General features: G+C 49.5%; 1 protein-coding gene across 2 annotated transcripts in view; it reads left to right on the top strand.

Moving 5' to 3' along the window:
- Positions 1 to 16,060, top strand: part of LARGE2 (LARGE xylosyl- and glucuronyltransferase 2) — a 74,021-nt gene that overhangs the window by 50,347 nt on the left and 7,614 nt on the right. For both annotated transcript variants that reach the window (XM_088461523.1, XM_088461524.1), the window contains exons 11-13: positions 4,731 to 4,883; positions 13,787 to 13,941; positions 14,052 to 14,330. In XM_088461523.1, the coding sequence (XP_088317649.1) occupies positions 4,731 to 4,883; positions 13,787 to 13,941; positions 14,052 to 14,330 (587 nt within the window). The remainder of the gene's footprint in view (positions 1 to 4,730; positions 4,884 to 13,786; positions 13,942 to 14,051; positions 14,331 to 16,060) is intronic.

Raw genomic sequence — 16,060 nt, 5'->3', positions numbered from 1 at the left:
CTACCCCCCCATCATCCCATTCTCTGTACTGCCTCTCTGTAATGCACTACCCCCATCATCCCATTCTCTGTACTGCCTCTCTGTAATGTGCTACTCCCATCATCCCATTCTCTGTACTGCCTCTCTGTAATGTGCTACTCCCATCATCCCATCCTCTGTACTGCCTCTCTGTAATGCAATACCCCCATCATCCCATTCTCTGTACTGCCTCTCTGTAATGTACTACCCCCATCATCCCATTCTCTGTACTGCCTCTCTGTAATGCGCTACCCCCATCATCCCATTCTCTGTACTGCCTCTCTGTAATGTACTACCCCCATCATCCCATTCTCTATACTGCCTCTCTCTAATGTGCTACCCCCCATCATCCCATTCTCTGTATTCCCTCTGTAATGCACTACCCCTATCATCCCATTCTCTCTACTGCCTCTCTGTAATGTGCTACCCCCCATCATCCCATTCTCTGTAATGTGCTACCCCCCATCATCCCATTCTCTGTACTGCCTCTCTGTAATGCACCACCCCCATCATCCCATTCTCTGTACTGCCTCTCTGTAATGTACTACCCCCATCATCCCATTCTCTATACTGCCTCTCTGTAATGTGCTACCCCCCATCATCCCATTCTCTGTACTGCCTCTCTGTAATGCACTACCCTCATCATCCCATTCTCTGTACTGCCTCTCTGTAATGTACTACCCCCATCATCCCATTCTCTTTACTGCCTCTCTGTAATGCGCTACCCCCATCATCCCATTCTCTGTACTGCCTCTGTAATGTACTACCCCCCATTCTCTGTAATGCGCCATTCCCCATCATCCCATTCTCTGTGCTGCCTCCCTGTTATGCGCTACCTCCCTCCCATTCTCTGTACTGCCTCTCTGTAATGTACTACCCCATCATCCCATTCTCTATACTGCCTCTCTGTAATGTGCTACCCCCCATCATCCCATCCTCTCTATTCCCTCTGTAATGCGCCACCCCCCATTCTCTGTAATGCGCCATTCCCCATCATCCCATTCTCTGTACTGCCTATCTGTAATGCGCTACCTCCCTCCCATTCTCTGTACTGCCTCTCTGTAATGTACTACCCCCATCATCCCATTCTCTATACTGCCTCTCGTGTAATGTACTACCCCCATCATCCCATTCTCTATACTGCCTCTCTGTAATGCACTACCCCATCATACCATTCTCTGTACTGCCTCTCTGTAATGTACTACCCCCATCATCCCATTCTCTATACTGCCTCTCTGTAATGTACTACCCCCATCATCCCATTCTCTATACTGCCTCTCTGTAATGCACTACCCCATCATCCCATTCTCTGTACTGCCTCTCTGTAATGTACTACCCTCATCATCCCATTCTCTATACTGCCTCTCGTGTAATGTACTACCCCCATCATCCCATTCTCTATACTGCCTCTCTGTAATGCGCTACCCCATCATACCATTCTCTGTACTGCCTCTCTGTAATGTACTACCCCCATCATCCCATTCTCTATACTGCCTCTCTGTAATGTACTACCCCCATCATCCCATTCTCTATACCGCCTCTCTGTAATGCACTACCCCATCATCCCATTCTCTGTACTGCCTCTCTGTAATGCACTACCCCATCATCCCATTCTCTATACTGCCTCTCTGTAATGTACTACCCCCATCATCCCATTCTCTGTACTGCCTCTCTGTAATGTGCTACCCCCCCATCATCCCATTATCTGTACTGCCTCTCTGTAATGCGCCACCCCTATCATCCCATTCTCTATACTGCCTCTCTGTAATGTGCTACCCCCCATCATCCCATTCTCTATACTGCCTCTCTGTAATGTACTACCCCCATCATCCCATTCTCTATACTGCCTCTCTGTAATGTGCTACCCCCCATCATCCCATTCTCAGTATTCCCTCTGTAATGCACTACCCCCATCATCCCATTCTCTCTACTGCCTCTCTGTAATGCACTACCCCCATCATCCCATTCTCTGTACTGCCTCTCTGTAATGTACTACCCCCATCATCCCATTCTCTGTACTGCCTCTCTGTAATGCGCTACCCCCATCATCCCATTCTCTGTACTGCCTCTCTGTAATGTACTACCCCCATCATCCCATTCTCTATACTGCCTCTCTGTAATGCGCTACCCCCATCATCCCATTCTCTGTACTGCCTCTCTGTAATGTACTACCCCCATCATCCCATTCTCTATACTGCCTCTCTGTAATGTGCTACCCCCCATCATCCCATTCTCTTTATTCCCTCTGTAATGCACTACCCCCATCATCCCATTCTCTCTACTGCCTCTCTGTAATGTGCTACCCCCCATCATCCCATTCTCTGTACTGCCTCTCTGTAATGCGCCACCCCCCATCATCCCATTCTCTGTACTGCCTCTCTGTAATGCACTACCCCCTATCCTCCCATTCTCTGTACTGCCTCTCTGTAATGCGCCACCCCCATCATCCCATTCTCTATACTGCCTCACTGTAATGTGCTACCCCCCATCATCCCATTCTCTGTATCCCCTCTGTAATGCACTACCCCTATCATCCCATTCTCTATACTGCCTCTCTGTAATGCACTACCCCCCATCATCCCATTCTCTGTACTGCCTCTCTGTAATGCGCCACCCCCATCATCCTATTCTCTGTACTGCCTCTCTGTAATGCGCCACCCCCCATCATCCCATTCTCTATACTGCCTCTCAGTAATGCGCTACCCCCCATCATCCCATTCTCTGTACTGCCTCTCTGTAATGCACTACCCCCATCATCCCATTCTCTGTACTGCCTCTCTGTAATGAGCCACCCCCCATCATCCCATTCTCTGTACTGCCTCTCTGTAATGTGCCACCCCCATCATCCCATTCTCTGTACTGCCTCTCTGTAATGCACTACCCCCTTCATCCCATTCTCTGTACTGCCTCTCTGTAATGCACTACCCCCTTCATCCCATTCTCTGTACTGCCTCTCTGTAATGCACTACCCCCCCCATCATCCCATTCTCTGTACTGCCTCTCTGTAATGCACTACCCCCATCATCCCATTCTCTGTACTGCCTCTCTGTAATGTGCTACTCCCATCATCCCATTCTCTGTACTGCCTCTCTGTAATGTGCTACTCCCATCATCCCATCCTCTGTACTGCCTCTCTGTAATGCAATGCCCCCATCATCCCATTCTCTGTGCTGCCTCTCTGTAATGCACTACCCCCATCATCCCATTCTCTGTACTGCCTCTCTGTAATGCACTACCCCCATCATCCCATTCTCTGTACTGCCTCTCTGTAATGCACTAGCCCCCATCATCGCATTCTCTGTACGGCCTCTCTGTAATGTACTACCCCCCCCCCCCCCACCACACCATCATCCTATTCTCTGTACTGATTCTTTTCACTTTAGTCTCTTGAATGCTCAGCCCCCCTATTCCTCAGTCTGTACAGAAAGCATTACCAGACTATCACAGGCTCTATACCCATGCTAATCTCCCATTACCTCTTCCTGCTGTGCTTTCCTCCTTCTCTGTACTGCCTCTGCATAATGTGCTGCCTCTCTCTCTGTACTGCATCTCTCTCTGTACTGCCTCTGCATAATGTGCTGCCTCTCTCTCTGGACTGCCTCTCTCTCTGGACTGCCTCTGCATAATGTGCTGCCTCTCTCTCTGGACTGCCTCTCTCTCTGTACTGCCTCTCTCTCTGTACTGCCTCTAACTAATGTGCTGCCTCTCTCTCTGTACTGCCTCTCTCTCTGTACTGCTTCTGCATAATGTGCTGCCTCTCTCTCTGTACTGCCTCTGCCTAATGTGCTGCCTCTCTCTCTGTACTGCTTCTGCATAATGTGCTGCCTCTCTCTGTACTGCCTTTCTCTCTGTACTGCATCTCTCTCTGTACTGCCTCTGCCTAATGTGCTGCCTCTCTCTCTGTACTGCCTCTCTCTCTGTACTGCCTCTGCCTAATGTGCTGCCTCTCTCTCTGGACTGTCTCTCTCTCTGTACTGCCTCTCTCTCTGTACTGCCTCTCTCTCTGTACTGCTTCTGCATAATGTGCTGCCTCTCTCTCTGTACTGCCTCTCTGTACTGCCTCTGCCTAATGTGCTGCCCTCTCTCTGGACTGCCTCTGCCTAATGTGCTGCCTCTCTCTCTGGACTGCCTCTGCCTAATGTGCTGCCTCTCTCTGTACTGCCTCTCTCTCTGTACTGCCTCTGCATAATGTGCTGCCTCTCTCTCTTTACTTCCTCTGCATAATGTGCTGCCTCTCTCTCTGTACTGCCTCTCTCTCTGTACTGCCTCTGCATAATGTGCTGCCTCTCTCTCTGTACTGCCTCTGCATAATGTGCTGCCTCTCTCTCTGTACTGCCTCTGCATAATGTGCTACCTCTCTCTCTGTACTGCCTCTGCATAATGTGCTGCTTCTCTCTCTGTACTGCCTCTCTCTCTGTACTGCCTCTCTCTGTACTGCCTCTCTCTCTATATGTAACCAGTCCCATACCAAATTGTGTTATTTTACCACTTGCTTTACTACACAGATTACTACTAACTATTGTGTTCTGTTATCAGCTAGCTTAGTGTGAGGTGCTGGCTGTCCTGTCTTTTATTATTGATTATTACTGGGGGTTTCGGTCACTGATGTAACATTCCCATATGATGGATTTCAGTACCAGAAATGTGTTCTGATGTAAATAAACGCACTTCTATAATTCCCTGTCCCCGTCTCCTCCCCACCTGCCGTCCAGGTGATTCACTGGAATTCCCCCCACAAGCTCCGCGTCAAGAACAAACACGTCGAGCTGTTCAGGACGCTGTATGTCACCTTTCTGGAGTACGATGGGAGTCTTCTGCGCAGAGAGCTGATTGGCTGCCCCAGCGATAAAGGACAAGACAATGAGGTGTGTGGGCGGGGGCTGGGGGGCTTGTTAGAGGGAGAAGAGTTTTGTTTTTGTCATTTGTCTTCAGTCTCAGACCCCTTTTATGTTAGAAAGTAAATGCCAGTGGGTCTGGGGCTAGGAAACATAGATTCTCTTCTTACAAGACCCATGGGCGGTTTTTATGTTGGCTGCATTCCACCGGGGTATCGGATTTCTGTACATGTCTGTGCATTTTACAGTGTATACGAAATCCTATTACACCCGTACAAACATATCGAAAATCCTATGTAAAATGCCATTGGATGTGGCTGACTTTTTTTTTTTTTTCCCCCTCTACATTTAGGTCTCATAACCATCGGCAGTAACGTATAAGTACATGACGGTTTATGCAGATTTGTTTTTAGCCAGTTAATAAAAAAATAAACTAATAATATTTTAAACAATCTACAATTGTCCCAATCAGGGCCGGAACTAGTGTTTTCGTCACCCAGGGCAAGACAGTACTTTGGCGCCCCCCTCCCCCTGGTAGTTCCCCGCAGCAGTGCCCCCATAGTAATGCACCTATAGTAGTGCCCATGTAGTAATACCCCTAGTAAAGCCCCTGTAGTGCCCATGTAGTAATACCCCTAGTTATGCCCATGTGCAGCCCCCTGCTAATGCCTCTGTAGAGCCCCTTCGTAATGCCCTGTAGTGCCCCCTGATAATGCCCATGTAGAGCCCCCTAATAATGCCCCCGTAGTGCCCCCTGATAATGCCCCTTTAGTGCTCCCTGGTAATGCCCCCCGTAGTGCCGCTTACACACACACAAAAAAAACTTACCTTAAACCCCGCTCCTGTGACCGCCGCCGTTGGCTCCGCCCCGCTGCTCCTCGGAACTATGGGAGAGACGTCATTACGTCTCTTCCATAGTGCCTGTGGGGAGAGCCGGAAGCTGGAATTCAGGAGAGAACTCCAGCCTCCGGCTAGCACGGCGCTGCAGAGAAGAGGCGGGCGCCTGCTGGTAATAACATCTCAGCGGGCGCCCGCCTTAGAGTCTCCCTGCGGCATCGGGCTGGAGGTCACTGACGCCAGCTGCAGCAGCGCACCCACTGCACGTGCACCTCCAGCCCCCCCCCCTAGTTGCGGCCCTAGTGCCGATTGTTTATAGGGGCACGTGACCCCAGTGCTGTTGCTGGCAATGCTGGAATAAGACGTGTGTTTATAGGGTCACGTGACCCCAGTGCTGTTGCTGGCAATGCAGGAATAAGACGTGTGTTTATAGGGTCACGTGACCCCAGTGCTGTTGCTGGCAATGCTGGAATAAGACGTGTGTTTATAGGGTAATGTGACCCCAGTGCTGTTGCTGGCAATGCAGGAATAAGACGTGTGTGTCTATAGGGTAATATGACCCCAGTGCTGTTGCTGGCAATGCTGGAATAAGACGTGTGTTTATAGGGTAATGTGACCCCAGTGCTGTTGCTGGCAATGCAGGAATAAGACGTGTGTGTCTACAGAGTAATGTGACCCCAGTGCTGTTGCTGGCAATGCTGGAATAAGACGTGTGTGTTTATAGGGTCACGTGACCCCAGTGCTGTTGCTGGCAATGCTGGAATAAGACGTGTGTGTTTATAGGGTCACGTGACCCCAGTGCTGTTGCTGGCAATGCTGGAATAAGACGTGTGTGTATAGGGTAATGTGACCCCAGTGCTGTTGCTGGCAATGCTGGAATAAGACGTGTGTTTATAGGGTCACGTGACCCCAGTGCTGTTGCTGGCAATGCTGGAATAAGACGTGTGTATATAGGGTCACGTGATCCCAGTGCTGTTGCTGGCAATGCTGGAATAAGACGTGTGTTTATAGGGTCACGTGACCCCAGTGCTGTTGCTGGCAATGCTGGAATAAGACGTGTGTGGTTATAGGGTCACGTGACCCCAGTGCTGTTGCTGGCAATGCTGGAATAAGACATGTGTTTATAGGGTCACGTGACCCCAGTGCTGTTGCTGGCAATGCTGGAATAAGACGTGTGTTTATAGGGTCACGTGACCCCAGTGCTATTGCTGGCAATGCTGGAATAAGACGTGTGTTTATAGGGTCACGTGACCCCAGTGCTGTTGCTGGCAATGCAGGAATAAGACGTGTGTGTATAGGCTCACGTGACCCCAGTGCTGTTGCTGGCAATGCAGTAATAAGACGTGTGTTTATAGGGTCACGTGACCCCAGTGCTGTTGCTGGCAATGCAGGAATAAGACGTGTGTTTATAGGGTCACGTGACCCCAGTGCTGTTGCTGGCAATGCTGGAATAAGACGTGTGTGTATATAGGGTTACGTGACCCCAGTGCTGGTGCTGGCAATGCTGGAATAAGACGTGTGTTTATAGGGTCACGTGACCCCAGTGCTGGTGCTGGCAATACTGGAATAAGACGTGTGTTTATAGGGTCACGTGACCCCAGTGCTGGTGCTGGCAATGCAGGAATAAGACGTGTGTTTATAGGGTCACGTGACCCCAGTGCTGTTGCTGGCAATGCTGGAATAAGACGTGTGTTTATAGGGTCACGTGACCCCAGTGCTGTTGCTGGCAATGCTGGAATAAGACGTGTGTTTATAGGGTCACGTGACCCCAGTGCTGTTGCTGGCAATGCAGGAATAAGACGTGTGTTGATAGGGTAATGTGACCCCAGTGCTGTTGCTGGCAATGCTGGAATAAGACGTGTGGTTATAGGGTCACGTGACCCCAGTGCTGTTGCTGGCAATGCTGGAATAAGACGTGTGGTTATAGGGTCACGTGACCCCAGTGCTGTTGCTGGCAATGCAGGAATAAGACGTGTGTGTATAGGGTAAGGTGACCCCAGTGCTGTTGCTGGAAATGCAGGAATAAGACGTGTGTTTATAGGATCACGTGACCCCAGTGCTGTTGCTGGCAATGCTGGAATAAGACGTGTGTTTATAGGGTTACGTGACCCCAGTGCTGGTGCTGGCAATGCTGGAATAAGACGTGTGTGTGTGTATAGGGTAAGGTGACCCCAGTGCTGTTGCTGGCAATGCTGGAATAAGACGTGTGTTTATTGGGTCACGTGACCCCAGTGCTGTTGCTGGCAATGCAGGAATAAGACGTGTGTTTATAGGTTCACGTGACCCCAGTGCTGTTGCTGGCAATGCTGGAATAAGACGTGTGTGTAGGGTTACGTGACCCCAGTGCTGTTGCTGGCAATGCAGGAATAAGACGTGTGTTTATAGGGTCACGTGACCCCAGTGCTGTTGCTGGTTATGCAGGAATAAGACGTGTGTCTATAGGGTAATGTGACCCCAGTGCTGTTGCTGGCAATGCTGGAATAAGACGTGTGTGTATAGGGTAATGTGACACCAGTGCTGTTGCTGGCAATGCTGGAATAAGACGTGTGTTTATAGGGTCATGTGACCCCAGTACTGTTGCTGGTAATGCTGGAATAAGACGTGTGTTTATAGGGTAATTTGACCCCAGTGCTGTTGCTGGCAATGCAGGAATAAGACGTGTGTGTATAGGGTAATGTGACCCCAGTGCTGTTGCTGGCAATGCAGGAATAAGACGTCTGTTTATAGGGTCACGTGACCCCAGTTCTGTTGCTGGCAATGCTGGAATAAGACGTGTGTGTATAGGGTAATGTGACCCCAGTTCTGTTGCTGGCAATGCTGGAATAAGACGTGTGTGTGTATAGGGTCACGTGACCCCAGTGCTGTTGCTGGCAATGCTGGAATAAGACGTGTGTTTATAGGGTCACGTGACCCCAGTGCTGTTGCTGGTAATGCTGGAATAAGACGTGTGTTTATAGGGTCACGTGACCCCAGTGCTGTTGCTGGCAATGCTGGAATAAGACGTGTGTGTATAGGGTAATGTGACCCCAGTGCTGTTGCTGGCAATGCAGGAATAAGACGTGTGTTTATAGGGTCACGTGACCCCAGTGCTGTTGCTGGCAATGCAGGAATAAGACGTGTGTCTATAGGATAATGTGACCCCGGTGCTGTTGCTGGCAATGCAGGAATAAGACGTGTGTGTATAGGGTCACGTGACCCCAGTGCTGTTGCTGGCAATGCTGGAATAAGACGTGTGTTTATAGGGTCACGTGACCCCAGTGCTGTTGCTGCCAATGCTGGAATAAGATGTGTGTTTATAGGGTCACGTGACCCCAGTGCTGTTGCTGGCAATGCTGGAATAAGACGTTTGTTTATAGGGTCATGTGACCCCAGTGCTGTTGCTGGCAATGCTGGAATAAGACGTGTGTATAGGGTCACGTGACCCCAGTGCTGTTGCTGGCAATGCAGGAATAAGACGTGTGTTTATAGGGTCACGTGACCCCAGTGCTGTTGCTGGCAATGCTGGAATAAGACGTTTGTTTATAGGGTCATGTGACCCCAGTGCTGTTGCTGGCAATGCTGGAATAAGACGTTTGTTTCTAGGGTCACGTGACCCCAGTGCTATTGCTGGCAATGCTGGAATAAGACGTGTGTGTATAGGGAAATGTGACCCCAGTGCTGTTGCTGGCAATGCAGGAATAAGACGTGTGTTTATAGGGTCACGTGACCCCAGTGCTGTTGCTGGCAATGCAGGAATAAGACGTGTGTCTATAGGGTAATGTGACCCCGGTGCTGTTGCTGGCAATGCTGGAATAAGACGTGTGTTTATAGGGTCACGTGACCCCAGTGCTGTTGCTGGCAATGCTGGAATAAGATGTGTGTTTATAGGGTCACGTGACCCCAGTGCTGTTGCTGGCAATGCTGGAATAAGACGTGTGTTTATAGGGTCACGTGACCCCAGTGCTGTTGCTGGCAATGCTGGAATAAGATGTGTGTTTATAGGGTCACGTGGCCCCAGTGCTGTTGCTGGCAATGCTGGAATAAGACGTGTGTGTATAGGGTAATGTGACCCCAGTGCTGTTGCTGGCAATGCAGGAATAAGACGTGTGTTTATAGGGTCACGTGACCCCAGTGCTGTTGCTGGCAATGCAGGAATAAGACGTGTGTTTATAGGGTCACGTGACCCCAGTGCTGTTGCTGGCAATGCTGGAATAAGATGTGTGTTTATAGGGTCACGTGACCCCAGTGCTGTTGCTGGCAATGCTGGAATAAGACGTGTGTTTATAGGGTCACGTGACCCCAGTGCTGTTGCTGGCAATGCTGGAATAAGATGTGTGTTTATAGGGTCACGTGGCCCCAGTGCTGTTGCTGGCAATGCTGGAATAAGACGTGTGTGTATAGGGTAATGTGACCCCAGTGCTGTTGCTGGCAATGCAGGAATAAGACGTGTGTTTATAGGGTCACGTGACCCCAGTGCTGTTGCTGGCAATGCAGGAATAAGACGTGTGTCTATAGGGTAATGTGACCCCGGTGCTGTTGCTGGCAATGCAGGAATAAGACGTGTGTGTATAGGGTCACGTGACCCCAGTGCTGTTGCTGGCAATGCTGGAATAAGACGTGTGTTTATAGGGTCACGTGACCCCAGTGCTGTTGCTGGCAATGCTGGAATAAGACGTGTGTGTATAGGGTAATGTGACCCCAGTGCTGTTGCTGGCAATGCAGGAATAAGACGTGTGTTTATAGGGTCACGTGACCCCAGTGCTGTTGCTGGCAATGCAGGAATAAGACGTGTGTCTATAGGGTAATGTGACCCCGGTGCTGTTGCTGGCAATGCAGGAATAAGACGTGTGTGTGTGTATAGGGTCACGTGACCCCAGTGCTGTTGCTGGCAATGCTGGAATAAGACGTGTGTTTATAGGGTCACGTGACCCCAGTGCTGTTGCTGGCAATGCTGCAATAAGACGTGTGTTTATAGGGTCACGTGACCCCAGTGCTGTTGCTGGCAATGCAGGAATAAGACGTGTGTTTATAGGGTCACGTGACCCCAGTGCTGTTGCTGGCAATGCTGGAATAAGACGTTTGTTTATAGGGTCACGTGACCCCATTGCTGTTGCTGGCAATGCTGGAATAAGAAGTGTGTTTATAGGGTCACGTGACCCCAGTGCTGTTGCTGGCAATGCTGGAATAAGATGTGTGTTTATAGGGTCACGTGACCCCAGTGCTGTTGCTGGCAATGCTGGAATAAGATGTGTGTTTATAGGGTCACGTGCTGTTGCTGGCAATGCTGGAATAAGATGTGTGTTTATAGGGTCACGTGACCCCAGTGCTGTTGCTGGCAATGCTGGAATAAGACGTGTGTTTATAGGGTCACGTGACCCCAGTGCTGTTGCTGGCAATGCTGGAATAAGACGTTTGTTTATAGGGTCACGTGACCCCAGTGCTGTTGCTGGCAATGCTGGAATAAGACGTTTGTTTATAGGGTCACGTGACCCCAGTGCTGTTGCTGGCAATGCTGGAATAAGATGTGTGTTTATAGGGTCACGTGACCCCAGTGCTGTTGCTGGCAATGCTGGAATAAGATGTGTGTTTATAGGGTCACGTGACCCCAGTGCTGTTGCTGGCAATGCTGGAATAAGATGTGTGTTTATAGGGTCACGTGACCCCAGTGCTGTTGCTGGCAATGCTGGAATAAGATGTGTGTTTATAGGGTCACGTGACCCCAGTGCTGTTGCTGGCAATCCTGGAATAAGACGTGTGTTTATAGGGTCACGTGACCCCAGTGCTGTTGCTGGCAATGCTGGAATAAGACGTGTGTGTATAGGGTAATGTGACCCCAGTGCTGTTGTTGGCAATGCAGGAATAAGACGTGTGTTTATAGGGTCACGTGACCCCAGTGCTGTTGCTGGCAATGCAGGAATAAGACGTGTGTCTATAGGGTAATGTGACCCCGGTGCTGTTGCTGGCAATGCAGGAATAAGACGTGTGTGTATAGGGTCACGTGACCCCGGTGCTGTTGCTGGCAATGCTGGAATAAGACGTGTGATTATAGGGTCACGTGACCCCAGTGCTGTTGCTGGCAATGCTGCAATAAGACGTGTGTTTATAGGGTCACGTGACCCCAGTGCTGTTGCTGGCAATGCAGGAATAAGACGTGTGTTTATAGGGTCACGTGACCCCAGTGCTGTTGCTGGCAATGCTGGAATAAGACGTTTGTTTATAGGGTCATGTGACCCCAGTGCTGTTGCTGGCAATGCTGGAATAAGATGTGTGTTTATAGGGTCACGTGACCCCAGTGCTGTTGCTGGCAATGCAGGAATAAGATGTGTGTTTATAGGGTCACGTGACCCCAGTGCTGTTGCTGGCAATGCTGGAATAAGACGTGTGTTTATAGGGTCACGTGACCCCAGTGCTGTTGCTGGCAATGCTGGAATAAGACGTGTGTATATAGGGTAATGTGACCCCGGTGCTGTTGCTGGCAATGCTGGAATAAGACGTGTGTGTATAGGGTAATGTGACCCCAGTGCTGTTGCTGGCAATGCAGGAATAAGATGTGTGTTTATAGGGTCACGTGACCCCAGTGCTGTTGCTGGCAATGCTGGAATAAGATGTGTGTTTATAGGGTCACGTGACCCCAGTGCTGTTGCTGGCAATGCTGGAATAAGACGTGTGTTTATAGGGTCACGTGACCCCAGTGCTGTTGCTGGCAATGCTGGAATAAGACGTGTGTATATAGGGTAATGTGACCCCAGTGCTGTTGCTGGCAATGCTGGAATAAGACGTGTGTGTATAGGGTCACGTGACCCCAGTGCTGTTGCTGGCAATGCTGGAATAAGATGTGTGTTTATAGGGTCACGTGACCCCAGTGCTGTTGCTGGCAATGCTGGAATAAGACGTGTGTTTATAGGGTCACGTGACCCCAGTGCTGTTGCTGGCAATGCTGGAATAAGACGTGTGTTTATAGGGTCACGTGACCCCAGTGCTGTTGCTGGCAATGCAGGAATAAGACGTGTGTGTATAGGGTCACATGACCCCAGTGCTGTTGCTGGCAATGCAGGAATAAGACGTGTGTTTATAGGGTCACGTGACCCCAGTGCTGTTGCTGGTAATGCTGGAATAAGACGTGTGTTTATAGGGTCACGTGACCCCAGTGCTGTTGCCGGCCGGGGGTCGTTCTCCGCCGCTCATAGGGCCTGATTTTGGGACGGACGCAATGGCGATATTTCAGCAGATCAAGTGATTGTTTGCCAGTGCCCGTTCGTATAAGGCACAGTGTGCACGCGCCGCGATTGCTATGCGATTATGTTCGAACGGAGGATCCACTGGCAAAGTGAGTGACAGGTAGTCATCGTTTCTGGGTCGTAACCCGGGGAGGGGGGAATTCAGAAAAACGCAGGTGTGAACGCCGTTTAAAGGGCGTGCATAAAATTAGCCACTGTGAGTGCATTCGCAGCATGAGAGCTCAGTGTGTGGGGAGAGCTGCAGTTGTTGTGACTGCTCAGACCTGCCGCAGGGGCAAGATGGCCGCTCGATGTGCGTCGATGTTACCGATATTTACGCAGGTAAGCTACGTCATACGCAGATGAGAAGGCAGCAGTGGCCGTCTTTATGCTCAGGTGATCTTTGCAACAATTACCAAGTTTATGAAGCTGCCTTGCGTACAAAATCGAAGCTGCGATCGCATTACCGGCCGTCTCTGACTCCGTTCTCCCAACAACACTCTTATGCCGCTACTTTGCTGTGCACGGGACTTACACGGTTTAGATGCTATAACCTGAAGTAACACTGTCGGAGTAATTACGTAGTTAAAAAATGACGATGTACAATACAGCGGATGGAGCTGCCCTGCAAAGTACCATGAGGTGTATAAATAGAAAACATGGCAGTGGGCTGCACAACATTCGCTACCCGCTCACAACCAATCAGAAGCTGCTCATGTCCGACACTACAGCTGACTCCTGTTAGAAGCGGGAAGCAGGGTGTACAGGCTGTCTCTGATGTTACTTTCTGGTCTTTTGCTAAAAGGTTTGCCTTGTGGTTTCCTAACACTACCATCAATCTCTATCTAACTTCAGCTCTCTCTCTCTCTCTCTCTCTTTCTACGGCTGCTTTAATAACAGGCAGCATTGGAACAACTTGACGAGGAAGATGTTTGTTATGACTTCCGAAGAGAGCGACTAGCTTCCCACCGCGTCCACCTGTCCTTCCTCCCACAGCAAACACTACCTGAGGATCCAAATGATGTCACCTTAGTAGCACAGCTGTCTATGGAAAGGTTGGTTTGGCGATTGAATGAGTGAATGGCTGTGCGCTTGATGAAGAATGTCCTATAATATCCTGTATACTGTACAGAGCATTTGGATTACTGAACTGTATGTTTCTTAGGCTGCAGATGCTGGAGTTGATTTGCCGGCATTGGGAGGGCCCGATGAGCCTGGCCTTGTACTTGTCGGATGCGGAGGCTCAACAGTTTCTGCGCTACGCCCAAGCCTCTGAGGTTTTGCAGTCTCGGACCAACATCGGTTACCACGTAGTCTACAAGGAGGGTCAGCTTTACCCGGTGAACCTCCTGAGAAATGTGGCTTTGAGGAACGCCCAAACGCCTTATGTCTTCTTGTCCGATATAGACTTCCTGCCCATGTATGGACTGTACGACAGCCTGAGGTCAGTGCGTGTGAGCTCTTGGATTTACAAATTGTCAAGGTATTTTGGGGCAGATGTACTAAGCTCTGGACAGTGATAAATTGGAAAGTGCAAAACTACCAGTCACTCATCTCCTAACCAGGGCCGGATTAAGTGGGGGGGGGATGACAGTGGTGCCTCCACAAACAGAGTGGCCCCCACACTACAGCACACAGGGGGAGGGGTTTCAGTGTACCTGAAACCCCCCCTGACGGAACAATTCCCCCCTTCATCAGGCGTTATCATTACAACGCTAGGGGACGGGGCCTACTGATGGGAGGTGCCCGTCCCCATTAGCGATCTGAAGCTGCTGCATACAAATGTAAGTGTGTCTGTGTATTATTTTATTTTGTGTGTGTATATATATATATATATAATGTGTTAGTGTGTATGTATGTGTGTATATTGTGTATGTATGTGTTAGTGTGTTTATATATAATATATACGTTTGCTACATATATATGTGCCCTTATATTAAGGCTGAAAAACTGAATTCTCCATAGAGCATTCCGAATGGGGGGGGGCATGGTGTCTAATGGGCTACACCTCAAAATCTATAAGAAGTACCAAGCTGAAATTTGGCATGGATGCGTAGAGCTGTTGCTCGGTGCTGCATGCCAAATTTCAGGGCAAAAAAATAAGAAATGAGGATTTGGGAGTAATCTAAAGTTTCAACTGTCAGTTTTTTCTGACACTCTCAGGACCACTCTTCTGCTGTTCTCTTAGGGTGCGTACACACGGTCAGACTTCTGGTCGATCAGATAACGATCGTTGTCTGATCGTCCTGCATGTACTGGATGTTCAATATCGAACATCCAGCACATGCGCCAACCCCCCATCGACTATAACGACCCGCAAGTAACTATCACAGGTCCCTATAGTAACCTGGCCAATCTGGTCAATATCGACCAGGTTGGCCTGCATGCACGGGCGATGGATGATATCGACCATCGTTTGGTCGTTTGAAAGGCCAGAATATGGTAGATTCGAACGATAACTATATGATCGATATTGTTATCGTTCAAATCGACCAGGGAAATTGACCGTGTGTATGCACCATATGGGGGATTTTTAGGAAGGCATAACTCAGGGTAAGGGGCGAATTTAGACTTGGGGTTTGTTTTATTAGGTAGCTCTAGGGTAATCAGGTAATTGAGAAAGTTAGTTTTTAAACTATTACCTCACAATTGCGCCATTATAGTGATAGGTAGCTTCAATTTGTTGCACAGCTTCAGTAGGAGCCTCCAGCAGGTGTACTGTGGCTTCACCTGTTGCTTGTGCAATACAGATATGGTATGCCATCACACCCTGTGGTTAACTGCAGATTCAGCACTCTCAAAGAGTGAGATTGCTGTCACTCACAAATGGTGGAGCTGCTAATTCACAGAATTGTGTGCTCATTGGAATACACACACGTAGTCTATGCAATTGAGGTCTGAGCAGAAAACAGCTGCGCAGATGGGATTAGAGGGGTATGGATGGGGGGATGAGACAGAGCCACATGAATGGGTTAGACAGAAAGGCGTGTAGAGGGGGGAAGATTAAGCAGTACAGAGGGGGAGGAGCCAAAGTGATGCAGATGGATGGAAAACAGTGGTGTGGATATGGGGGGAGGAACAAAGTGATGCAGATGGGTAGAAAACTGGTGCGGATGGGGAGGAAACAGAGTGGCACGGTTTGGGGTGGACAGAGCAACGTGGATAGGGGGTACA

This window comes from Taudactylus pleione, unplaced genomic scaffold, assembly GCF_031769625.1.
Source record: "Taudactylus pleione unplaced genomic scaffold, aTauple2 ptg001060l, whole genome shotgun sequence".
NCBI lineage: Eukaryota > Metazoa > Chordata > Amphibia > Anura > Myobatrachidae > Taudactylus > Taudactylus pleione.
The sequence above is the reverse complement of the archived record's forward strand: the minus strand, read 5'-3'. Positions and strand labels throughout refer to the sequence as shown.